The 23590-nt window shown below is 55.3% G+C and overlaps 4 protein-coding genes across 8 annotated transcripts; 3 read left to right on the forward strand and 1 right to left on the reverse strand.

Annotated features, from left to right (window-relative positions):
• Window positions 1–6481: 6481 nt before the first annotated feature.
• Window positions 6482–8734, reverse strand: FGF21 (fibroblast growth factor 21). The gene is made up of 3 exons (XM_039249586.1): window positions 8337–8734; window positions 8072–8175; window positions 6482–6869 (listed from the first exon to the last, which is right to left on the reverse strand). Exons 1-3 carry the CDS (start codon window positions 8572–8574, stop codon window positions 6579–6581), a joined length of 633 nt encoding a protein of 210 aa, XP_039105517.1. The 5' UTR covers window positions 8575–8734; the 3' UTR covers window positions 6482–6578.
• Window positions 8735–10367: 1633 nt separating this feature from the next.
• Window positions 10368–13226, forward strand: FUT1 (fucosyltransferase 1 (H blood group)). Of its 2 annotated transcripts, none has more exons than XM_039249571.1 (2): window positions 10368–10620; window positions 11434–13226. In XM_039249571.1, the coding sequence occupies exons 1-2, from the start codon at window positions 10485–10487 to the stop codon at window positions 12516–12518; spliced, it is 1221 nt and encodes a 406-aa protein (XP_039105502.1). In that variant the 5' UTR covers window positions 10368–10484; the 3' UTR covers window positions 12519–13226. The 2 variants fall into 2 exon arrangements, with proteins under 2 accessions (XP_039105502.1, XP_039105510.1); XM_039249579.1 differs by lacking the exon at window positions 10368–10620 and adding an exon at window positions 11143–11280.
• Window positions 13227–14906: 1680 nt separating this feature from the next.
• On the forward strand, window positions 14907–18762 carry LOC120242166 (izumo sperm-egg fusion protein 1-like). Of its 2 annotated transcripts, none has more exons than XM_039247704.1 (9): window positions 14907–15601; window positions 15983–16057; window positions 16401–16487; window positions 16753–16773; window positions 17117–17197; window positions 17380–17480; window positions 17734–17887; window positions 18159–18333; window positions 18565–18762. In XM_039247704.1, the coding sequence occupies exons 1-9, from the start codon at window positions 15367–15369 to the stop codon at window positions 18713–18715; spliced, it is 1080 nt and encodes a 359-aa protein (XP_039103635.1). In that variant the 5' UTR covers window positions 14907–15366; the 3' UTR covers window positions 18716–18762. The 2 variants fall into 2 exon arrangements, with proteins under 2 accessions (XP_039103635.1, XP_039103641.1); XM_039247710.1 differs by having other exon boundaries at window positions 18159–18354; window positions 18565–18642.
• Window positions 18763–18825: 63 nt separating this feature from the next.
• LOC120242142 (izumo sperm-egg fusion protein 1-like) lies at window positions 18826–23540 on the forward strand. 3 transcript variants are annotated; one of them, XM_039247685.1, is made up of 9 exons: window positions 18826–19102; window positions 20484–20558; window positions 21173–21259; window positions 21526–21546; window positions 21891–21971; window positions 22118–22218; window positions 22474–22627; window positions 22939–23113; window positions 23342–23540. In XM_039247685.1, exons 2-9 carry the CDS (start codon window positions 20495–20497, stop codon window positions 23517–23519), a joined length of 861 nt encoding a protein of 286 aa, XP_039103616.1. In that variant the 5' UTR covers window positions 18826–19102; window positions 20484–20494; the 3' UTR covers window positions 23520–23540. The 3 variants fall into 3 exon arrangements, with proteins under 3 accessions (XP_039103616.1, XP_039103604.1, XP_039103612.1); XM_039247673.1 differs by lacking the exon at window positions 18826–19102 and adding an exon at window positions 19414–20096; XM_039247681.1 differs by lacking the exons at window positions 18826–19102; window positions 21173–21259; window positions 21526–21546 and adding an exon at window positions 19414–20096.
• The last annotated feature ends 50 nt before the right edge of the window (window positions 23541–23590 follow it).

Here is a 23590-nt window from a genome sequence, read left to right on the forward strand (position 1 = left end):
ATGACACTGACACTTTAAAAATATTTTTCATTAAAAAAATTTTTTTTAATGTTTTATTTATTTTTGAGAGAGAGAGGGAGACAGTGTGAGCAGGGGAGGGTCAGAGAGAGAGGGAGATACAGAATCAGAAGCAGGCTTCAGGCTCCGAGCTAGCTGTAAGCACAGAGCCCGACGCGGGGCCCGAACCCACGAACCGCGATCTCATGACCTGAGTTGAAGTCAGACACTCAACTGACTGAGCCACCCAGGCGCCCCTAAAAATATTTTTTTCAATGTTTATTTTCTTTTTTTTTTTTTTTTTTTATTTATTTCTAGGAGAGAGAGAGAGACAGCATGAGCAGGGGAGGGTCAGAGAGAGAGGGAGACACAGAACCTGAAGCAGGCTCCAGGCTCTGAGCTGGCAGTCAGCACAGAGCCCGACGCGGGGCTCGAACCCACGAACCGCGAGATCATGACCCAAGCGAAAGTCGGACGCTTAACCGACTAAGCCACCCAGGCGCCCCCGTTTTTTTATTTTTTAAATGTGTTTTTCATTTATTTCTGAGAGAGAGAGAGAGACAGCATGAGCAGGGGAGGGTCAGAGAGAGAGGGAGACACAGAATCTGAAGCAGGCTCCAGGCTCTGAGCTGTCAGCACAGAGCCTGATGCGGGGCCTGAACTCACAAACCTTGAGATCATGACCTTAGCCGAAGTGGGAGGCTTAACCGACTGAGCCCCCCAGGCGCCTTCATGACACTGACACTTTTGTGTAAAGAAATGAATTGATTTGCTCATCACTGTACTCTGATCTGTCTGTCGTTGAGATATTTAAGGCATTTGGAAGAATCCAGTATATTTGACTTTCAAAACATATGATCAAGATTGCACTAATGTTTGTCTTCTCTTCAAGGGACTCAACTCATTTAGGGGAAAATCTGAGATACCAGACTTGTGGAAGTCCATTGATTCCATGTGTTTGAATGTTTGGGGAAATCTAAAATTGTGAAACGCACAGCTTGCTATTTTTAGCTGTGGACGTAATCACTGATTGTTTAGAGCGAAGGGGATTGCTTAAAAATCCATTAATGATTACCAAAAAAAATCCAAATAGTGGTGAATATCTGTGTTCATCCGTGAAAGCTCTCCTGACATTAAAAAATCTCAGCACGGCCTTTTCAACAAATGAAGCTGGGATCACTGGATATCCCCATGCCAAAGAATGAAGTTGGACGCCACATGCGAAAATTAACTCACATTAAATCAGGGACCTAAACATAACCACCCAAACTATAAAGCTCATGGGAAGAAACACAGAGCAAGGAAAGCTACATGACATTGGGTTTGGCAATGATTTCTCAGATATTACAGTAAAAACAGACAAGAGTTGAAATAGAAAGGGGGCGCCTGGCTGGTTCCATCGGAAGAGCATGTGACTCTTGATCTCAGGGTCGTGAGTTTGAGCCCCACCTTGGGTGTAAAGATCACTTAAAGAAAGAAACAAACAAACTTAAAAATAAAATCTAAAAAAAAAAAAAGTCACTGCAGGGTGGAGTGGAGTGAGGCGGTCTAGTCCTATTCAATGAACTTGGTGGGCCATGTGCCTAGATCACTCCCGTATTTCGTGACTTTGGTTTAGGCGCTCACTCAAGACTTCCTCTGTGCCATCGGAGTTGAGTGACACCTCTCAAGAGAAGCATTGCCTTTACTTTGGCTGGAGACCCAGGGACATTCCTAGCCCTGGGGATGTCCACATGAGATTGGGAGGGGTGGTCTATAATTTCCAATGGAGTATCATATACTTCCACTCAGACCCCAAGCAGAAATAAGAAAATCTCCTTGAAGCTTTCTTTCTTCTTTGGTTTTTAAGTTTATTTATTTGTTTTGAGAGAGAGAATTCCAAGCAGGCTCCATCCATGCTGTCAGCACAGAGCCCAACGCGGGGCTCGATCCCACGAACCGTGAGATCATGACCTGAGTCCAAGTCAGATGCTTAACCCACTGAGCCACCCAGGCACCCCTCTCCTTAGAAGCTCGTCCACACATTTAGAAGGATGTTTGGAAAGACGCCAGATGAAAACAGGGGCCGCAGCATGGATTTTTTGCTCACAGGCGTAGCTTTTACCTGATATGATTTTGAACTTAATGGAGAAGTTTCAAGACTTGTGCACAGAACTCCATGTATCTATTACCAGGCTCTTCAAGTCTTGCTGTTCCCAACCTCCCCCCCCCCGCCCCGCCCCCGTGTTGTGCTTTATCATCCGGTCGCTATCTCTCTGTATTATTATATATTTACATTTCCAGAAACATTTGAGAAAACACTAGAGATACCACGACCTTTTGTCCCTAAGTACTTCGGTGTGTATTTGTATTTGCTGAGAACAAGGGCGTTCTTTTGAATAACCACAATGCAATCATCAAAATCAGAAAATTTCCCATGGATCAATTACTATTGTCTAATGCACTGAACTCATTCAAATTTCATCAAGTGTCTTCCTCACCACCGGGATGTCACCTGATTGCTCAGAACACTGCATTAATATGAGCATTTCCTCCGGGGCTTTGTCCTTCTTAACCTTGACTTTTTCTAGAGACCCAAGGCTGGTTGTTTTGCAGAAGGTCTCCTGATAGGAAAATATTTCCTCCTTCCCGACTGGGTTCAGGTTAGGCGGCACAAGCGGCTTCCTCTTCCCAACCTCCACCTGCACCCTCACCCCTCGCCCCGTACCCCCACAATAACAACAAGAACAGACCCACGTAGAGCAACTATGATAACAGAAGCTCACCAAAGTTTCGCACAAAACCAGCCGATCACGGAGCCCCACAAACCCCTCAAGTACAAGCGACTGGGGCCAAACCAGTACCGGCACAGGGAGAAAAGGAAACTTACGAGACGGGAACTTTCCCTCTGGGGGCACCTCATCTGACTCTTGATCTCTGATCTCGGCTCAGGTCACGATCCCAGGGTCCTAGAATCGAGCCCCCTGCTTGGAATTCTCTCTCCTTCTCTCTCTGCCCCTCCCCTCCTTGCGCGTGCAAGCTCTCTCTCCAAAATAAAATAAACTTATGGGGCACCTTGGTGGCTCAGTCGGTTAAGCATCTGACTCTCGGTTTTGGCTCAGGTCACGATCCCACAGTTAGTTCGTGGGTTCGAGCCCCGAATCGCTGACAGGGAGGGGCTGCTTGGGATTCACTCTCTCTCCCTCTCCCTCTCCCCTTCCCCTGCTCGTATTTGACATACACCATTGTATAAATTTAAGATGCAGAAGCATCTTAATTTGGTACATTTACATATCATCATATGATTGCCATTGTAGTAGTTATGAACACCTATAGCAGGTTTCATAATTATCTTTTCTTTTTAGGACTTGGACTAAGCTCGATTCTTGTGAAAGTCAGTGTAAGGAAAACCCTTACACTGATTTTAGCAGGAACTCTGGGAGTAAAGGAGAGAGAAGCTTCGGGTGCTGGTAGGGGAGGAAACAGAGGTAGATCTTTCTACGAAATTTTGGAGAAGTGGATATACTAATAGGTTATATTTTGATTGACTGCTTGATTTAAATATTTTATTACTTTTTAAGTGTTTATTCATTTAAAAAATTTTTTTAATGTTTTATTTATTTCTAGGAGAGAGAGAGAGAGACAGCGTGAGCAGGGGAGGGTCAGAGAGAGAGAGGGAGTCACAGACTGAAACAGGCTCCAGGCTCCGAGCTGGCAGTCAGCACAGAGCCCGACGCGGGGCTCGAACCCACGAACCGCGAGATCACGACCTAAGCGAAAGTCGGATGCTTAACCGACTAAGCCACCCAGGCGCCCCAAGTGTTTATGCATTTTTGAGAGAGACTGAGGGTACAAATAGCGTAGGGGTGGGGGGGGAGGGGATCCGAAGTGGGCTCTGCCTTGAGGGCAGGGAGGCCGATTAGAGGGCTCGAACTCACCAGCCCGAACTTACCAGCTGTGTGATCATGACCTGAGCCAAATTCAGACGCTCCACCCACTGAGCCACCCAGGAGCTCTAAAGACTTTATTTTTAAATAATCTCTATACCAAAGTGGGGCTCAAACCCATAACCCCAAGATCAAGAGTCGCACGCTCCTCCGAGTGAGCCAGCCAGGAGTCCCTAAGATGTTATATTCTTTTTAAAATTTTTTGTTAAATCTTTATTTATTGTTGAGAGAGAGAGTGCAACCAAGGGAAGAACAAAGAGAGAGGGAGTCACAGAATCTGAAGCAGGTTCTAGGCTCTGAGCTGTCACCACAGAGCCCGACGTGGGGCTCAAACTCGCCAACCACGAGATCATGACCTGAGCCGAAGTTGGACGCTTAACCGACTGAGCCACCCAGGCGCCCCATATATCCTTCAATACTGTATGGAAAGAACAAAGTGTGAACTTTAAGAACTCTGAGTCCAGGAGAGCCCTCCTGGCCCACACCCCTCCTAAACGTACTGACAGGTGAGCAAGACCAGACTGCAGAGGTGTGCACCAAGGTCAACAGCATCCCCTGGAGATTCACGTTCACTTGGAACCTGTGAATGTCACCTTATTTGGAAAGAGGGTATTTGTCGATGTAATCAAATTAAGATGAGATCGCCCTGGATCAAGACCAAGTCCTAAACCTGATATGACTCGTGTCCTTATAAAAAGAGGGTAATTTAGGGGCGCCAGGGTGGCTCAGTCGGCTAAGTGTCCGACTTTGGCTCAGGTCATGATCTCATGGTCCGTGGGTTCAAGCCCTGCATTGGGCTCTGTGCTGACAGCTCAGAGCCCGGAGCCTGCTTCGGATTCTGAGCCACTCAGGAGCCCCTCCCCACCCCTTTCTGTTTTATTTTTGACACTATCCCGCTTCTAGTGGAAAAGAGAGACCACACGATTGGAAGTTAACATCCTGAGGTGGGGTGAGAGGAGCTTGCTTGTTTAATGCATTTTGCAGTTTCGTAGTCTCTCTGTCTGGCTTCCCTGTTCTTCCGCCCCTCGCTCGGCATCACTGACATCCCCCCCGCCAGCTGAGCCCCACGTTTGTCCCTCTTCTCCTACTCCTGGGTCTCTCACTTCCTCTCTCTGGGTGTCTATCTTATGACCCTCCCCCATTCCAGTACCTCTTCTTCGCGCCCAGTTCCGCCAGGTCCTTGTTCTCCAAGATGGTGGCCGGCTTGCAGGTGGGGTGGGAGGCGAAGTGGTCAGGGCAGTTGCCCGCACCGCTCGCTGTTCCCCCGCTGTGGGGGGACTTTCCAGTCACGTGGACTCCTCTGACAAGGAACTTACACCCCACGTGAAGGTACCCCCAGCCACGAAAGGACGCTTCCTGGTGAGTTTTGTGGCATTTCGGACTCTGCTTCCGATGACAACGCTTTCCCTGCCGGAGCCAGCCTAGTGCCACCAGAGTGGAAAACCACACTTGCCCCGGGATACGGAGAGCTTCGTTTCCTCCAGGCATGGAATCCTGGGACCTGCTGGGACCTACGCTTATCTTCCCTCTCCACTGAGATGTTCCTCGCATTTGAACTTGGAATTAAAATGAAGGGTCCTGGGGCGCCTGGGTGGCTCAGTGCGTTAAGGGTTTGACTCTTGGTTTCTGCTGAGGTCGCGATCTCATGGTTTGTGAGTTCGAGCCCCGTGTAGGGCCCTGTACCGGGCTCTGTGCTGACAGCTCAGAACCTGGAGCCTGCTTTGGATTCTGTTTCCCTCTCTCTCTCCCCCTCCCCCATTCACACTCTGTCTCTCAAAAGTGAATAAATGTTAATTTTTTTTTTTTTTAAATAAAGGACCCAAGCCCAGGACTCTCGAGATGCTGTGGTAGTGAGTCAGACACCTGGGACCCATCAGGTGTTGACCATGAATCTGGAGAGTTAGGAAATCACTCAGAGAACAACATGGAACTCTAGATTGTGGGGCAGGGAGGAAGAACAGGCAACTCGCTCACTGGCATTGAATTCTGTGACAGTCTTTACACTCCAAGTCCATCCATCCAGATGGATGGATTCCGATCCTCAAGTCCTCTTCCTGAGAACCGGACTCCCATCCTTCAGTCCCTCCCTGGGAACAGGGTTCCAGGTTCCTCTTATGTTTTCCTGGGACGCGGGTGTCCAGATGCCCAGCTTTCTGATCCCTCAGGACCCGAGTCCCATCTAGCACCATTACACCCCTACATCCCTAGTGTTAAGTGGACCCAGAAAACTACATCTCCCATGAGGCTATAGGTCTGCAGTGTCTTCGTTTCAATGTCCCCCCTGTGATTGAGGTAGTTCAGAAAAACAGTTCCATAGCACAAGCTGGGGGTGGGCAGGGGTGGGGGTTGGGAGGCTAACAAGCCTTCTCTCATCAAAGGGCAGGGATAGTCAAGTCCCTGGGGGCACCCGAACAGAGCAGAAAACTGAGGCCCCGGGGGAGGGCTGGGCTGGCGCCTTCCCACGGCCTCCTGTCAACAGGGGCAGGGGGTCTTGGGATCAATGGGAGACCAGGAAGCAGATCCCATTTCCTCCCTCAAACACTCACACAGGCTCACTCTGATCCTCCTCTCAGACTCTTTATTAACCAAGAAAGAAAAGTTAAAAAATAAATAAGATAAATAACAAATAACCCAATAAATAAACGGCCCGTGGCTTCAGGATGCGTAGCTGGGGCTTCGGCCCTGTGAAGGCCCCACCATGCTCAGGGGGTCCGAGGAGCCCACGTCGGGGGGCTCGGGGGCCTGGATCCCTGGAGGCTCTGGGGGTGTCAGAAGCAGGCCTGGCAGGGGCAGGAAGCGGGCAGGTCCCCGGGAGGCCGAGTCCCAGTTCCCGGAGTTGTTGGGGGGCAGGCGAAGTGGGAGTCCAAGGGTCTCGGAGTGGTAGATGTTGTACCCATCCTCCAGAAGCAGCTCCCGGAAGCTGCAGGCTGCGGGGTCAAAGCGGAGCTGAGGGGACAAGAGCGGACATCAGGGATACAGGATTCCTCTACACCTTCCTGCTGTGGGACCCCGGAGTCCTGGCCCCCGGCCCTCCTCCCTCAGACCCAGGGATCCTGGCCCCCGGCCCCTCCTCCCTCAGACCCAGGGGTCCAGCCCCCAGCCCTCCTCCCTCAGACCCAGGGGCCCTGGCCCCTGGCCCCTTCTCCCTCAGACCCAGGAGTCCAGACCCCAGCCCCTCCTCCCTCAGACCCAGGGATCCTGGCCCCCGACTCCTCCTCCCTCAGACCCGGAGTCCTGGCCCCCGGCCCCTCCTCCCTCAGACCCAGGGATCCTGGCCCCCGGCCCTCCTCCCTCAGACCCAGGGGTCCAGCCCCCAGCCCTCCTCCCTCAGACCCAGGGGTCCTGGCCCCTGGCCCCTTCTCCCTCAGACCCAGGAGTCCAGACCCCCAGCCCCTCCTCCCTCAGACCCGGAGTCCAGACCCTAGCCCCTCCTCCCTCAGACCCAGGGGTCCAGCCCCCAGCCCTCCTCCCTCAGACCCCGGAGTCCTGGCCCCTGGCCCTCCTCCCTCAGACCCAGGGGTCCTGACCCCCGGCCCCTCCTCCCTCAGACCCCGGAGTCCTGGCCCCCAGTCCCTCCTCCCTCAGACCCCGGAGTCCTGGCCCCCGGCCCCTCCTCCCTCAGACCCAGGGGTCCAGACCCCCAGCCCCTCCTCCAGGGCTCAGAAACAGAAGCAGTCTCCCCCTTTACCCTGGGGCAGGTCTGCAAGGCCCACCTCACTGTCCTCACCTCATGGAGACTAGTATTCCAGCCCAGGGGCCAGTCAAGTCTCTCTGAGTCCAGACAGCGGCGTCTGGCTACCACCCACGGGTCATGGGTTCTCTGAGCAACCCTGCGCAGCATGAAGCGGGCGTGTAGGAGCCCATGTGGCCAGCAGGGGTTACAGGTCACAAGACTCGGCCTCTCGGCCGCTCTGTCATTCACAGGCCTCGTGACCGACTCGGAGCTGGTGTGTCCAGGCCTGAGCCTCAGTTTCCTCTTGATGATGAGGTCAGCTCCCACACGCAGGGGAGGCGGGGAGGGGGCGTGCAGAGAGCACAGAACCAAGCCTGGCTCAGGCCAAAGGTGCGAGAAGGGGACGCCCGGATGGTGAAGGTGACATGAGGAAGGAGGGAGTCCTAGGACCGAGCAGGGGACCCCAGAAACTCACCGATCCGTATAGCGTCCCGTCGGGGCCCTGGCACAGAAATCTGGATGTTTTGACTCCCAAGATTTGAATTACCCCCGGCTTCAGGGCTTTTAGCTCCAAGAGACCTGAGAGGAGAAAGTGGTCAGGGACTCAGGGGACCTCTGCCCAGGCCCCGTCTCTCTTAGATCCAAGGGTCCAGGCCCCCAGCCCCTCCTCCCCCAGACCCAGGGATCTGGGCCCCCGGCCCCTCCCTCCTCCCTCAGACGGGGTCCTATCTCGCACTCACCTTCAGGGCTCCGGCGGGCGGCCCCCACCACTGTGCCATCGCCCCTGATCTCCAGGTGCGCCTCTGTCTCCTGGGCGTCGTCTGTGTAGAGGAACCGCTGCCGAACTTGGCCCCCGAATTGGAGAAGGGGGCTGGAGTCAGGGATCGGGTGTGCCTGGCAGACTTCCCGCAAAAGGACAGCCAGCATCATCAGGACCCGCGGTCCCAGGCGCTGGGACCTGGCCTCGTCACAGCCCATCACTGGCTCACGTCCTCAGGCGAGATCCCGGGTCTGGGGCTTGAAGAGCAGAATGGTCTAGGTTCCCAGACAACCAGGATCTGAGACAGACAGATTCCCGGATGGCTCCTTAGTGAGCCTCAACGCCTGGGTCCGCGGGGACGTGGATTCCCAGCTGACAGGATACCGCGGTCTCTTAGAACGGATGCAGGCGCTCCAAAATTTATAGCCAGGCAGACCCGCCTAGTCACCTTCCCCACACCTGACCCGTGCTATTTGACCCATTTGGCAGGAGCCAGGATTCCACCGTGGACAGATAAGCCTGAACCGGCTGATGCAATCAGGGGGGTCCTCCCCGCTGGGGACTTGGACTCCTGAGTCTGAGGGATCAGGGGGGCCGGGATCTGATGAACTGGGACTTGGGTGAAAGAGGCTGAGGGCCTGGAAAGCTGCCTCCCTGGCCCACAGATGCAGACTCTGTCCCATAAACCGAAACCGCTGCACCCTGCCTGAATTTCTGTGGGTTTCTGGGGGAGCACGGAGGTCACACACAATGACATTTCCTCGATCATCAGGAGAGCAGTCAATGCCACGTGCCCAAAGCGTCCTCTGCAGGGACACAGGCATCCTGGCCGGAAAGCCTCTCACCTCAACCCCACCAACCTTTGCACAAATATCCCAGCCTCCCTCTCCTCCCTGATGCAATCCCGGGACCTCTTTCACCAGAGAAGCTACCCCAGGCCCAGAAAGGTGTTCGCAAAATAGCCTGGGGCAGGGCAGGGGGGAGGGGGAGAGTCTCTGACTCGCTTGGGGGCAGAGCCAGGCTCTGGAGCGGGAAGTGAGACTAAGGCCCTGAGGGAATGTAGGGGGGTGGGCGGTTTCCCGGAAATTATAGGTACAGCGAGGGGACACCCTTCAGTGTGGTATCTGAACTTCTCCAGCAAGAGGCGGGGGGGAGGGGGGGCTGGGGTTGGAAGCCCTGGGTCTGGCGAAGGGGGCGCTTGGGGCTGCAGACCTCACGGTCAACTCTCTGCAGACTGAGGACAAATTCCTGGGCCTTTAGCTTTGACTCATTGGGTGACACGGTCACACCGCTCCAGCCTTGGTGGGCGGGGCCGCGCGTACAATAGAAACCGCTACAGGTTGACCGCGGAGCGGAGGACTTGGGTCCCCAACCTGAGGCCCCGGCCTCCCGGGCAGGCCCTTCCCCTCCTGCTTTCTCCTCCTCGTGCTCGGGGGAGGCTGCCTCCGGGACGCGCCCGTCTAGAAAGGAGCTGTCGCACCCCGGATCGTACCGTCCCTCAAAAGGAGAGGCTGGGGGCCGCGACTGTGCGATGTGCAGGTGCACGGTGAGGAGACGGGGGCTCCCGTATCTGGGACCCTGAGAGCCGGAGGAGCTTTCCCGTCCGCTCCTGGAACAGCCTGGCGAACAGGTTCTGCCTCCCCGCCGGGAGGACCCGGGCGGAGGGCGGAGGACCTTCGTCCCCGCCCGGGCCTGGCGTCTGGGCCCTCCCCAGCGGCTGGGGCGTGGCCGGGCGCGGAGCATCCAGGTGCTCAGCGCGGACTGGCAGCCCAGGCTCCCGAGAAGGCGGGGGAAGCCGATGGACCCGAACGCCTGGGTCCAGCGCTGCGGCTGGGCGCGGGATCTCCATGTCCGCGGAAGGATGCGGCTGCCGGAGGCCAGGCAGGCTGGCCCCGGAGAGCCCGCTCGCTGCCCGGGGCGGAGGAGGAGGGGCGCGGGCGCGCGGCCCCTGGTCTGGGAGGGCAGGGGGCGGGGGCTCCCCCCTTAGCCTGGGGCGCCCGGGCGGGGGCGGGGCTCCGCCTCCGACCTACCTGCCCAGTTCGGGAGGGGCGGAGACTGTGAGTCTCCGAACCGCGCCCATCTCCTTCCTCCCTTCCCCGAGCCCTTGGAGCCAGTCGGGGGAGGCGGCATGGAGGGGAGGGCAGCCGAGCCTTGGGTCCCGGAGTCCGGGGTTCCGGGGGCGGCCGGATGTGGGCTGCACTTGCGGTCGGCACGCTCCAGCCTCTCTAAGCCCACTGTGGATCCGCCACCCGCCAGGAGCTCAGGTGAGTGGGACCGGAGGATGCCCGGGAGCCGGAATCGCGGCCTTCGGTCCCGGGAGGCGCACTCCCAGCCTCTGGCCCCTTAGCACCCCAGGAGTCTGCACCCCACCCCCAACTCCTGTTCGTCCAGGAACCGAGATCCCCCTCCAGCCTGGGGCCTCCAGCCTCACATGTCCTACCTGGCCAGTCTCTTCCTCTCACCTCCACGGCGGAGTCTACACCTACCCTCCCATCCCCCAGGTTCACTTGAGAAAGAAGTTGGTGGTGGGGCGCCTGGGTGGCTTAGTCGGTTAAGCGTCCGACTTTCGCTTAGGTCATGATCTCGCGGTTCGTGGGTTCGAGCCCCGCATCGGGCTCTGTGCTGACTGCCAGCTCAGAGCCTGGAGCCTGTTTCAGAGTCTGTATCTCCCTCTCTCTCTGACCCTCCCCTGCTCATGCTGTCTCTCTCTCTCCCGTAGAAATAAATAAAAATAAATAAAATAAAATAAAATAAAATAAAATAAAATAAAAAAAAGAAGTTGGTGGAACAGAGCCCAACTTGAGCGGGACTTACAGGCCTGGAGAGCCAGGTTCCAAGATGCCGAGATGCCATCCTGAGTCCTAGACCCCTTACTATCTCGGAAAGCAGCCGTGTTCAACATTTCCCAGCCCCCGAAATGCCAGGTGCCCGCTTCCTCTCCCTCAGGTCCAGGACCCCGATCCCCTAACCCAGGAGTCCAAACCCTTAGTTTCCTCGTTCCCTCAGGCCTCTGCTCCATGACATTCCCTTCTCCTCCGGCTCTGAGGACCTGCTAATTCGCCTTTCCTCCCGTGCAGCCATGTGGGCCCCCAGCCGACGGCAGCTCTGCCTGACCTTCATCCTGGTCTGTGTCCTTTCGGCCATCTTATTCCTCCACGGCCACCAAGACCTCTTCCACAATGGCCTAGCCCTGACGGCCCTGTGTCCAGACCGCCGCCTGATGACGTCCCCTGTGGCCATCTTCCACCTGTCCCCCAACGCCTCCTCCTTCTGTCTCAAGCCCCCTGCGTCCCTCTCGGGAACCTGGACCATCCACCCAGACGGCCGGTTCGGTAACCAGATGGGGCAGTATGCCACACTCCTGGCCCTGGCCCAGCTCAACGGGCGCCGGGCCTTCATCCTGCCCTCCATGCACACCGCCCTCGCCCCCGTGTTCCGCATCACCCTGCCCGTGCTGGCGCCTGACGTGGACAGCCACACGCCCTGGCGGGAGCTCGAGCTACACGACTGGATGTCACAGGAGTATGCCCACTTGACGGACCCCTTGCTGAAGCTCACGGGCTTCCCCTGCTCCTGGACCTTCTTCCACCACCTCCGGGAACAGATCCGCAGGGAATTCACCCTGCACGACCACCTTCGTCGGGAGGCCCAGGGTCTGCTGAGTGGGCTCCGCCTGGGCCGCACCGGGGACCCCCCGCGCACCTTTGTGGGTGTCCACGTGCGCCGTGGGGACTACCTCCAGGTGATGCCCCTCCGCTGGAAGGGGGTGGTAGGCGATCGCGCTTACCTCCAGCAGGCTATGGACTGGTTCCGGGCGCGGCACGAAGACCCCATCTTTGTGGTCACCAGCAACGGTATGGAGTGGTGCCGGGAAAATATGGACACCTCCCGGGGGGATGTGATTTTTGCCGGCAACGGGCAGGAGGGCTCGCCGGGGAGGGACTTCGCGCTGCTGACGCAGTGCAACCACACCATCATGACCATCGGCACCTTTGGGTTCTGGGCCGCCTACCTGACTGGTGGGGACACTGTGTACCTGGCCAACTTCACCCTGCCTGACTCCAGCTTCCTGAAGATCTTTAAGCCCGAGGCTGCCTTCTTGCCCGAGTGGGTGGGCATTAACGCAGACTTGTCTTCCCTCCAGTCACCGGCCGGGCCTTGAGCAGCAGGGCAACTTTTCTGGAATAGCTCAGGCCAGCATTCTGCGTCTCCGGAGGCCTAGAAGCTTCCGGAGAAGGTCGTGGTACCTGTAGCAGGCGGGCACCCGCTGCTAGGGTAATTCTAGTCGGCTAGACTTTGAGAAAAAGGACAGCTTTCTGTAACTGCCTGGACGTTCTAGAACCAGCGGGAGATCTTTTCCTGATGCCCGGCAACGTCCAGAGAGGCTCCTGTCAGCTCTGGAAGGCAATGCCTCACCTGCTCTTCCCAGCACGTGTCCAGGGCACGTCTGGAGGGTTGTACCCCAACAACAGGGAGCTCTCCCCTTCTAATGTTGCCTCTGGTCTTTTCTAGAAGAGAAATTCAATCCTCAGGACTGAAAGAACTTATGGGTTTTCCAGACCTCATCAACTCCCCTGCTGTGTTTCTGGAGTAGTTCTAGAGAGGGCCAGGGGTGAGGCTTGTGACGAAACCCTACAGGGCTCCTCCGGAGGGAGTGAGGTTCTGGAATTCCAGAGAATCTTAGGAAGGTACAGTCAGAAGCTCAACCCCTCAGCCACTGCCAGAAAGACTGGCGGAACACACAGTATCCATCCTGTGAGCAGGTGGGAAGTCTGTCCAATCTCTCAGCCCTTGGGGAAGGGGGGAGGGAAAAGACAAAGACTCTTTTTTGAAATTACAAAAAGATTTTTTTTTTTTGAGAGAGAGAAAGACAAAGCTCGAGCAGGGGAGGGACAGAAGAGAGAGGGAGCCACAGAATCTGAAGCAGGCTCCTGGCTCCGAGCTGTCAGCACAGAGACCAACGCCGGGCTCGAACCCACGAACCACGAGATCATGACCTGAGCCAAAGTCAGACATTTAACCAACTGAGCCACCCAGGCGCCCCCAAAGACTCTATTTTGAGCAGAGGGGCTAAAACCTGGGACTTTTCCTCCACCGGTGGGGGAGAGCTATGGATGCTGAAATGCAGGAGCTCATGGAGCAAACCTTCCAGAAACCTAGGGACTTTTTTTTTTTTTTTTTTTTTGGTCAGAAACTGCCAAAGACAAGCACTTTACAAGTTGGCTCTGAGTTAAGATTACCTTTCTCAATTAAGAAAGTTTCCTTCTCAGGAGCTGGGTTGTTGGGAATAACGGGATCGATCTTCTGGAATTCAGCCAGCATAAATGTCATAGATGTTTCCTTTGGGCTTGCAGAAAGCTACAGGTATGGTGATCCTTGCCAACCCTGGTTTTCCTCTGATTTCACAGAGCCACTCAACCTGGCTTTGGGCTTGAAAGTCTCTAAAGGCACCTGGGTGGCTCAGTCGGTTGAGCCTCTGACTTCCACCCAGGTCTTGATCTCACGGTTTATGAGTTCGAGCCCCGGGTCAGGCTCTGTGCCGACAGCTTAGAGCCTGGAGCTTGCTTCACATTCTGTGTGTGTGTGTGTGTGTGTGTGTGTGTGTGTGTGTGTCTGCCCGCCCTATCTCTCTCTCAAAAATAAACCTTAAAAAAAAAAAGAGAGAGAGTTGATGCTATTTGAAGGGGATGAAGGTAGCTAGCTTTATTAGAGGCAACTCTGACCGCATCCCCTATCTACCCAGAAGAATGCAAGCCCCTTTGTTAGTTTTCTCAGGGAGTTTTGAGGGATCATTCCCTGTTCAGCGGCCACAGGTGGGAGAGAGAGAGACGTATGAATTAAAAGTCCATATCATCAACTCCTGTCTGCAGGTTTTGTGAAGTCGTGCGTGTGCGAGTGTATGTGTGTGTGTGTGTGTGTGTGTGTGTGTGTGTGAGGGAGAATCCAGAACTGCTCATGTCTAGGAGTGTTGTCCCTGCTCAGATCTGACAGCCTCTTGTTTTCAGGCTTGTGTGAGTCCCGGTGGTTTTTATGGTGGTCTGATTCAGTGATGTAGAAAAGGAGAGAGAACCTTCCAGGACCCGTAGCTCTGAGCCCCAGGTTCTCAGGACTGGTTCTCTTTCCTCTGGAACCTTGGCATCAAGCCCCCCAGGCTAGGAAGAGAGGGAGGAGGAGGGAGTGAGTAGCGGGTGTAACTCTGGACCTAAATCTCCCATTTAGCCCCGGGGCTGGCTGGGATAATCCGCTAGGGAGACACCCCGGGTCCTCCTGGGAGTCGTAGTCCTGGGGTTAGAAAGCGCCACTTCCCAATTTCGTGGCTTGACGCCAAAGATTCCAAAAGATCCTAGGCATCTAGCCGGAAGCCTGGGCCCAGAAACTAAGGGTTGAGGAAGCTGAAGGCCAGATGCCTGTGGCTGTAGAAGCCTGAACTGACGAGAAGTAAGTTCTACTCTGAGAAGCCAGCGGTCTCTGCGATCTCCTGGAACCATAGGCGGAGCCTCCCTTTGTTGCCGTCCAATCAGGGCTGGGTTTGTGGGCGGGGCCAGGGAAACTCCCTAGGAGGGTCTCGAGGGAAGTCGGCGCCCCTAGAAGGGGAGGCTTTGGGAATTCCTTGCAGATCTGGGCGAACGGTGACTCTGACGCCGGGCATAAAGCTCCCCACATCACGTGACCAACCTCCGCCTCGCTCCAACAACATCCTTCATTTCAGTCTGGGAAAATAGGGCGGAAGAACGTGGCCTGCTCGTCCCCTCCAAAAGCCCTCAGCCTGGATTCGGTCCTTCAGTGAATCCCAGTATTCCAGGGGACAACATTCAACGTTAAGGTCGGGCAGCGGCCGTTTAGGGTGCATTGGGACTCCGGACTCCTCGGTTTCCTAACTGAGAAGTGGGAGCCCTGCAAATTCCCCTTAGACTCGGGGAAGTGTTTCTTTCCCCTTAGCGATCACCTCTTCCGTGTGGGGTGGGAGGATCCTATCCGGGGGTTCTACGGGGGCTGAGGCTCTGGCGGCAATGGGTCCGCAAGTAGCCCTCCTGGTGGGGGCGCTAGCCGGCTGCCTGCTTCCTGCCCGGGGCTGTGTCATTTGTGATCAGAGGGTCGTAGCGGCGCTGGACTCCTTGGATAAGGAATACCTGCCAACCCACATGGCGCCCGGGCGTCACAGAGAAGTGATGGAAACGATAAGACAAACCGTGAGGAATTTCTGGAACCTGCCATATTTAGAGGATACCTTTATGGGGGTTATCGGTGAGGGCAGGGTAGAGCGTGGGAACCCCGGGTCCTGAGAAAGGGGGAGTCTGGGGCTAGGATTGCTAGGGACGGGGGTCCGGGGGGGGGGAGCAAGGGAAGGAAGGGCTGGAGCCAGAGTCTACTGGGTTTCTGGTGGAGAAGGCTGGGTCGCAGATTCCAGGCTTCCCCAGGGACAGGAAATACTACGTTCCCCTACCCCTTACCCTGCAATCTATGTAAAAGACTACAACTCCCAGAAGGCAACAGGTGGTGAATCCCTTACAGCCCGAGCCTTTCCCAGTAGCCACATGGGTATTGTAGTTTTTAACACTACAATGAGTCCATAAGGATTGAAATCTGAGGTTTTATCTCCCCTCCGCATCCCCTGTGTCCCTCCAGATGAGGCCACAATGGAAACGTCCGTGTTAGGTTTTCTGAGGAGTGTGAGACTTATCACAAACAGTGGCATATCAGGTAAATGCACAGATGGACGAGGGGAAGGGCTCCAGAATCTTTTGGTTCTGGAGCCAAACTGGCTGGGTCCAAATTCTGGCCTGGTCATCCCCTAGCTGTGCGGCCTTGAGGGACCGATTTCCCAGGTTTGTCACCTCTAAACTGGGTCATAATAGTGCCTGCACCCAGGTTGCTTAGCTCAGTGGCCAGCATTGTTAAGTGGTCATTCAATTTCATTGTCCCTCCTTGAGAAGTCCCCAGTGTGGAATGCAACGCTCTTCAGACAGAGGGAAACTTCCTGCACCTCACTCCTGGGGTGGGTGGGGGTGGGGGAAGCACTCCACGTCACCCTACTCCTTCTCAGACGATGCTTTCGTGAAGGAGTTCTCCTGGATGTTGACTCTGGAAAAGGCAACCTTTCAGCGCAATGTGGCTCGGTTCCAAAAAGAAGGTGAGGGAAGATGAGAGTCCATCAGGGACCACAGCCTCCCTTCCTCCAAAAGTCAGGGTCTCTGTCCCCAGGCCCTACTTCTCTATGTCCAGCCCTTCACCTCTTCAGACCCAGCCCTCCCTTGGACCCAGAGATCCAAACATCCAGATCCTGCCTCCCTCAAATCCAAGACCCCAAACCCCAACCTATTCCTTTGCTTCCTCTCTCATCTTCTTTAGATTAGAAATCTGATCATCTTTTTTTTTTCTTCTTTTTGCTGAGGCAGCTTTTTGTCCCAACAAATGTGGTGAGTCCAGATTATGCGAGCTGGTCTTCTATCCCTTATTCTTGCCCTGGATAATGCCCAGCCTTTCTCCTGCTTTGGGTCTAGATCCATCTTCATTCTCCCCCCCCACCCCGCCCCGCCACGTCTGAGAGGTTCCTGGTCCTTACTGGACAGCGGGTCATATTCCATGTGCGCTCTTCACTGAGCATGGTTAGATGCCTCTTCCAGCAGAACTGCCTTCTAGCCCCACTAATTAGGCTGATCTCCTAGGGATTAGGCCCCTGACCCCTCCCCAGCCCTTGACCCTGCCCTCTTGTTAGTTTCCTCTGTTGGGATAAATACAGCCTTGATCTTGCCCCTTCAGGTATGATGTTGCAGCCTCTGATCTGGTGCAGTAATTGTAAAAAGCAGCTTCACGTTTGTCGAAAGTCCTATGATTGCGGGGGTGAGAGATCTGGAGCCATCTGGGGGAAGGGGGTTGGCGCAGGAGGGGAGGAGCCAGAGGAGAGTCGCCTTCTAGAGAGGGTGGAGACTGGGGCCTGCTCACCAGAAAAGGGGGGCCAAGACCAAGTGCGAGGAAGCTGAGGGAGAACCAAGAAGCACCTGACCTTATCCCCCTGTCCCCAGCGCGCCAAATCAACGTCCATGAGAAGGAAGACATGATTCTGGACTGTGAGCTCAACTGGCATAAATTATCTGAAGGCCTGACCAATTACAGCTTTTACAGGGTGGGGCCCTTCACTTCCATGTCCATTAGGCCTCTGTGAGCCTGACCCCTGTATCCACAAACTTGCTCCCACAATCCCTATGACCCATGACCTACCAGGTTTGACTTCTACTAATAATCCCTGGGGACCCGATGCCCTTACTAGTATATCCTGGACTCCCATCTCCCCACTGAGATCCAGTGATACTCTCACACCTGTATTACCCCAAACCCTGAAAACCCCAGGCATCTGAGACCCTTGAGCTTGGGTCTAGGTTTGGGGGACCGATTCTGAGACCTTGGTGTATAAGGGGAAACAGCCCACCCTGACCAAGCCCTTGGTGAGGCCAGAGGATGCAGGTAACTACCGCTGCGAGTTGGGCACTGTGCAGTCCGGCCCAGCCACCATCATCCATTTTCAAGTCACAGGTCAGTGCTGGGGACAGAAGTGTGGGATTCAGGGTCCTGGGGTGGGCGGGGGTGGGGCAGTCAGCTTGGGGCATAGCCTGCAGGGCAATGTTTCCTGTCGGGTGTGGTTCTGGGTCACAGGGATGTGGCCACCGCCCCTTTGGTTGCACTTTAGGTAGTTAAGGTCGTGATTATCCCCTGGAAGGTCTGGCTCTCGGGGAAGGGAGCATGCCTGGGCCACGGGGGAGCTTGGTGCCCTCCCAGGACTGCTCTTTCTCTCTCCTTCAATCAGTGTTGCCTCAAAGAATCATTGAGGAGATACCGTCATCAAATTTTGCAACTGAGGAGCAGCTGTCCCCAACCCCCCTGCCGCCAGAGTACCCGCAGCCTGAGAACCTGCTGAGAGGCCGCCTTGTAGCGCTGCTGATCTGGGGCTGTGGGTTTCTGATCATCTGCGTAGTCACCGCGTGAGCCGCCCACTGAAGAAGGCAGGACTTGGAGAGAGGGGCGGGGCTTCCAACTTCCCAATGCAGGAGGAGGGGGTCCTTTAAGGGATGGGGTTCAGAAAACAGTGTAGGGATTATCAAGGTGAGCCAAGCTTGGGTCATTGCTAGAAGAAGATCAAATAGAGGGAGGCGGGGAGGGTTATCCCTCAGGACCTAATCTGGTGCCGCTATTTGCACCCCACCCTCCCCCAGGATACTTTGCTCTCTGCCTGGGAAGGTGATCGATTCCGTAAAGTCCTGGTTCCTCAGGAACGAGGCATCTGTCCCACAGGACCAGGTTTCAGAGAGTCCAATGTCACAGAGCCCACTGTCACAGAGCCAGGATCCGACGGAACCGATGTAAGAGGCCACGGTACCAAGTCACAAATAAAGATTTTCTGGTTGTCTAAATACTGGACTTTATTTCTTCCACTCTGATCCTTACTTTTGGTTTTCCGAGCGGAGAGGTCTGGGGCTGGTCTCCTGGGGTCCCTTTGTGGCGGCAGGGCCTCCCGGGCTGAGATGTAATTCCCGAGTCAAGGAATGGGGAAGAGCTAGCCCTATTCAGATTCCATCCCCCAGGTCCGTCCCCTCCCCACTCTTCCAGTGGGGTTCCTCTCGCCTTTTCCTGTCCCCCAGCCAGTGCTGGGAGCTGAGACAGAGGCAAAGGTTGAACAGGAACAGCGGGGTCAGGGAGCAACCAGAGCCAACGGAGTCAGGGTCCCGGGGTGCAGTTGGGACCTGAAGCACGGTAAGAACACGGGACCCGGGGGTCCACACCCTTTCTCCCTGAGACCCAAGAGCTAGCACCCAGGAGGCAGGCTCCCTTCCTTCTCGAACTCCACCCAGACTCATTAGTCTGAGCCCCCACCCCCTCCACCCCAACCCGACCACTCAAAGGCCTCATCTGGGAGGACCAGACGAAAGTTCCAGTCCCAGAGAGAGCGGTCGGCCTTATCCTGGAAACATAGGCGGAGCCTCCCTTTGTTGCGGTCCAATCAGGCTCAGAGTTGGGTTTGTGGGCGGGGCCAAGGAAACCCCCTGGGAGTGTCTCTAGGGAAGTCGGGGGCCCAAGTAGGAAGGTGGAAGACGCCGACCGTGGGATTTCCTTGTCGACTGAGGCGATTGTCGAGTCTGACTCCAGTCATAAAGCGCTCCACATCACGTGACCAACCTCCGCCTCGCTCCACAACGTCCTCAATTTTAGTCGTGGCATAAAGGTTGGAAGAACGTGACCTGCTCAGCGCCTCTAAACGCCCTCAGCGTGGATTCGGCCCTTCAGCGACCCCTCGTATTCCAGGGGACAACGTTCAACGTCAAGGTCGGGCGGCGGCTGTTGAGGGTGCATCGGGACTCCGGACTCCTCAGTTTCCCAACCGAGAAGTGGGAGCCCTGCCAATTGAGGGTCTTAGTCTTGGAGAAGAGCTTCTTTTCCCTTAACGATCACCTCCTCTGCGTGGGGTCGGAGGACGCTTCCCGGGGTCCTGCTCGGCTGAGCGCTCTGGCGGCAATGGGTCCTCAACTGGCCCTCCTGGTGGGGGCGCTAGCCTGGTGCCTACTGTCTGCCCGGGGCTGTGTCATATGTGATCGAAGGGTCCTGGCCGCCCTGGACTCCTTGGATAAGGAATACCTGCCTACCCACCTTGCCCCCGAGCGTCACAGAGAAGTGATGGAAACGATAAGACAAACCGTGGAGAATTTCCGGGACCTTCCAGATTTAGAGGATCCCTTTATGGGGGTTATCGGTGAGGGCAGGGTAGAGTAAGGGAATCCAGGGTCATGGGGAAGCAGAGGTCTGGGTTGTAAGATTGCTGTGGGAGGGGGCAGGAGGGAAGGAAGGTAGGGATGCAGGGAGAGTGTGCTGGGTTCTTGAAAGAAGAAGGCTGGGATGCAGATTCCAGTCCTTTCTCAGGTCTAGCCAATACATTGTTCCCCTACCCCTTACCCTGCAACTTTATGTAAAAGACTACAACTCCCAGAAGGCAAAGGGCCAACAATCCATTTACAGCCCATCCTTGCCCGGTAAACTCATGGGTATTGATTGCAGTTTTTAAAACTAGCTGAGCCAATGAGATGGTAAGGCTTGGAATCTGAGGTTCTGTCTCCCCTCCCTGCATCCCGTGTCCTTCCAGATGAGGCGACAATGCACATGGCTGTGTTGAGTTTTCTGAGGAGTGTGAAACTTATCAGAAACAGCGATGTAGCAGGTAAAGTCACACAGGGGCCAGGGGAGGGGCTCCAGAATCTTTCATAGAAATGATTTTTGGCGGGGCGCCTGGGTGGCTCAGTCGGTTAAGCGTCTGACTTTAGCTCAGGTCATGATCTCACAATTCGTGAGTTTGAGCCCCGCATCGGGCTCTGTGCTGACAGGTCAGAGCCTGGAGCCTGTTTCAGACTCTGAGTCTCCCTCTCTCTATGTTCCTCCCCTGCTCACACTCTGTCTCTCTCTCTCAAAAATAAATAAATATTTAAAAAAATATTTAAAAAAAAATGATTTTTGGCAAGGACGGGTCTGGTAGTGGCTCTGGGGGCAAACTGCCTCGGTTCAAATTCTGGCCCGGTCTTCCCCTAGCTGTGTGGCCTTGAGGGAGAGATTACTTAGGATTGTCACCTCTAATCTGGATCATAACAGTGCCTGCACGTCAGGTGTCGCTTAGCTCAGTGGCCAGCATTGTTAAATGGTCATTCAATTTCATTGTCCCTCCCTGAGACGTCCCAAACATGGAATGCCAATCTCTTCAGACAGAGGGAAACTTCCTGTACCTCACTCCGGGGGGAGAGGGGGAGGGGAAACACTCCATGTCACCCTGCTCCTTCTCAGATGACACTTTCATGAAGGAGTTCTCCTGGATGTTGACTCTGGAAAAGGCAGCCTTTCGGGGCTACATCACTCGGTTCCAAAGAGAGGGTGAGAGAAGATGGGAGTCCATCAGGGACCACAGCCCCTTCCTCCAACTGTCCCAGGGTCTCTGTCCCCAGCCCCTTGATTGCTATGGCCAAACCCTCACCTATCTGGATCTGGCCCTCCTTTGGACCCCGAGATTCGGTCACCCAGGTCCTTCCTCCATCTAACCCAAGGGTGCAAACCCCAACCTATTCCTTCCCTCCCCCACTCTCTCATTTTCTTTAACTGAGGAATCTGATCATTATTCTCTTTTCTTTCTTCTGAGGCAGATTTTTGTCCCAACAAATGTGGTGAGTTTGGATTATGGGAGCTGGTCTCTACCCCTCAAATATGATTCACGAATACCCAGCCTTTCTCCTGCTTCGGGTCTTGATGGGTCTTCATTCCCCAGTCTGAGGTGTTCCTGGTCCCCAACAGTCCTTCGGCACTGTGGACTTACTGGGCAGCGGGCCCTACTCTATGTGTGCTCTTTCCTGAGCCTGGTTAGATCCCTCTTGATGCAGGACCACTTCTAGCCCCGCCCCTTGGGCTGATTTCTAGGGATTCTGCACCTGACCCAACCCAGCGCTTGGCCCTGCCCTCTCCGTTTGCATCGTCTCTCAGTGCAAATACAGGCTTGATCCTGTCCTTTCAGGTACCATGCTGCAGCTTCTGATCTGGTGCAGTAACTGTAAAAAGCAGCTTCACGTTTGTCGAAAGTCCAGAGATTGTGGAGGTGAGATCTGGGGCCAGCTGGAGGGGTTGGCTCAAGAGGGGTGGAGGGAGACTGCCAGAAAAGGGGGGGGGCTAGACAAGTGGGTGGGACTGGAGAGAGGGCCAGGAACCGTGAAGGAGTATCCAAGTGTAACCCCCTGTCCCCAGTGCGCCAAATCAACGTCCATGAGAAGGAAGACATGATTCTGGACTGTGAGCTCAACTGGCATAAATTTTCTCAAGGCCTGACCAATTACAGCTTTTACAGGGTGGGGACCTTCACCCCCAAGTCCATTAGGGTTCTGTGAACACCCTTCCCGTGTATCCACAGACTTGTTCCCAGAATCCCTATGACCCGTGACCTGCCAAGTTTGAATTCTACTGATCCCTGGGGATCCCATGCCCTTACCAGTGTACCCTGGACTACCGTCTCCCCCCACTGAGGTCCCGTGATGCCCTCACACTTGGACTACCCCAAGTCCTGAATTCCCCAGGCCTCTGTGACCCCTTGAGCTTGGGTCTAGGTTTGGGGGAGCAATTCTGAGACCTTGCTGTACAAGGGGAGAAGGCCCACTCTGACCCAACGACTGGTGATGCCAGAGGATGCAGGTAACTACCGCTGCGAGTTGGGCACTGTGCGATCCGGCCCAGCCACCGTCATCCATTTTCAAGTCACAGGTCAGTGCCAGGGAGTCGACAGAAGTGTTGAATATAGGGTTCTGGGTTTGGGGGACAGTCAGCTTCAGGGCGTGGCCTGGGGGCATAACTTCCTATTGGCGTGCGGTTTCAGGTTTCAGGCCACGGGGGTGTGGCTTCCTGCCCCTGTGTGTGTGTGTGTCCTCCCTCCCAGTGACCCGTCTTCAGGCCCCGAGGGGCGTGATTATCTCCTGGAAGGCCTGGCTCTTGGGGAAGGTTGGGGGGGAGACAGCTTGCCTGGGCCACAGCGGGCCCTCCCAGGTGCCCTCCCAGGACTGCTCCTTCTCTCTCAGTGTTGCCTAAAAGAGTCATTGAAGAGATACCGAAACCCAACACTGGAATCCAGAACCAGCGGTTCGGATCCCTCAAGCGGTCAGAGTGCCTGAAGCCTGAGAAAGAGCCGAGAGGCTTTCTGTTAGAGATGCTGACCTGGGGCTTTGTGTTTCTCATTATCGGCTTTGCCACTGCGTGAGCGGCCCCTTGCAGAAGGCAGGGCTTGGGGCGACGGGCGGGGTCTCCAAGTTCCTAATGGAGGGGGTCTCTTGGGGGAGGGGCTTAGGAAACAGGGTGGGGCTCACCTAGGTGTGCGAAGCTTGGGTTATTGCTAGGAAACGATCAGATATAGGGAGGCTGGGCGGGGGGGAAGTCCCTCACTCAGTGCCTAATCTGGTTCCGCTGTTTGCTACCCTCCCCCAGCGTCCTTTGCTTTCGGTATGGGACGGTGATCCATTCCATAAACCTCTGGTTCCGCACCGACAAGGCAGCTGCCCCACAGGACGAGGTTAAAGAGAGTCGGCCGTCCCAGAGCCCGCTGTCACAGACCCAGGTTCCGCCGGAACCAACGGAAAAGGCCACAGCACCCAATCACAAATAAAGATTTATCTGGTTGCCTAAATATGGTATTCATTTTCCTAAGGTCTGATCCTCACTCTTGGTTTAGCGAAG

This window comes from Hyaena hyaena, unplaced genomic scaffold (assembly GCF_003009895.1).
Source record: "Hyaena hyaena isolate Hyena2069 unplaced genomic scaffold, ASM300989v1 scaffold_9, whole genome shotgun sequence".
Classification (NCBI taxonomy): Eukaryota; Metazoa; Chordata; class Mammalia; order Carnivora; family Hyaenidae; genus Hyaena; species Hyaena hyaena.

Coding starts and splice junctions, on each gene's coding strand:
- LOC120242142 (XM_039247673.1), top strand. CDS start 19,862: ATGGGTCCTCAACTGGCCCTCCTGGTGGGGGCGCTAGCCTGGTGCCTA. Junction 22,219..22,473: donor CCAATTACAGCTTTTACAGG/GTGGGGACCTTC, acceptor GCTTGGGTCTAG/GTTTGGGGGAGCAATTCTGA. Junction 22,628..22,938: donor CATCCATTTTCAAGTCACAG/GTCAGTGCCAGG, acceptor CTTCTCTCTCAG/TGTTGCCTAAAAGAGTCATT.
- LOC120242166 (XM_039247704.1), top strand. CDS start 15,367: ATGGGTCCGCAAGTAGCCCTCCTGGTGGGGGCGCTAGCCGGCTGCCTG. Junction 16,488..16,752: donor GGCTCGGTTCCAAAAAGAAG/GTGAGGGAAGAT, acceptor TTGCTGAGGCAG/CTTTTTGTCCCAACAAATGT. Junction 17,198..17,379: donor AAAGTCCTATGATTGCGGGG/GTGAGAGATCTG, acceptor CCCTGTCCCCAG/CGCGCCAAATCAACGTCCAT.
- FGF21 (XM_039249586.1), bottom strand. CDS start 8,574: ATGGGCTGTGACGAGGCCAGGTCCCAGCGCCTGGGACCGCGGGTCCTG. Junction 8,176..8,336: donor CGCCCGCCGGAGCCCTGAAG/GTGAGTGCGAGA, acceptor TTCTCCTCTCAG/GTCTCTTGGAGCTAAAAGCC. Junction 6,870..8,071: donor ACGGGACGCTATACGGATCG/GTGAGTTTCTGG, acceptor TTGTCCCCTCAG/CTCCGCTTTGACCCCGCAGC.
- FUT1 (XM_039249571.1), top strand. CDS start 10,485: ATGGAGGGGAGGGCAGCCGAGCCTTGGGTCCCGGAGTCCGGGGTTCCG. Junction 10,621..11,433: donor GCCACCCGCCAGGAGCTCAG/GTGAGTGGGACC, acceptor CCTCCCGTGCAG/CCATGTGGGCCCCCAGCCGA.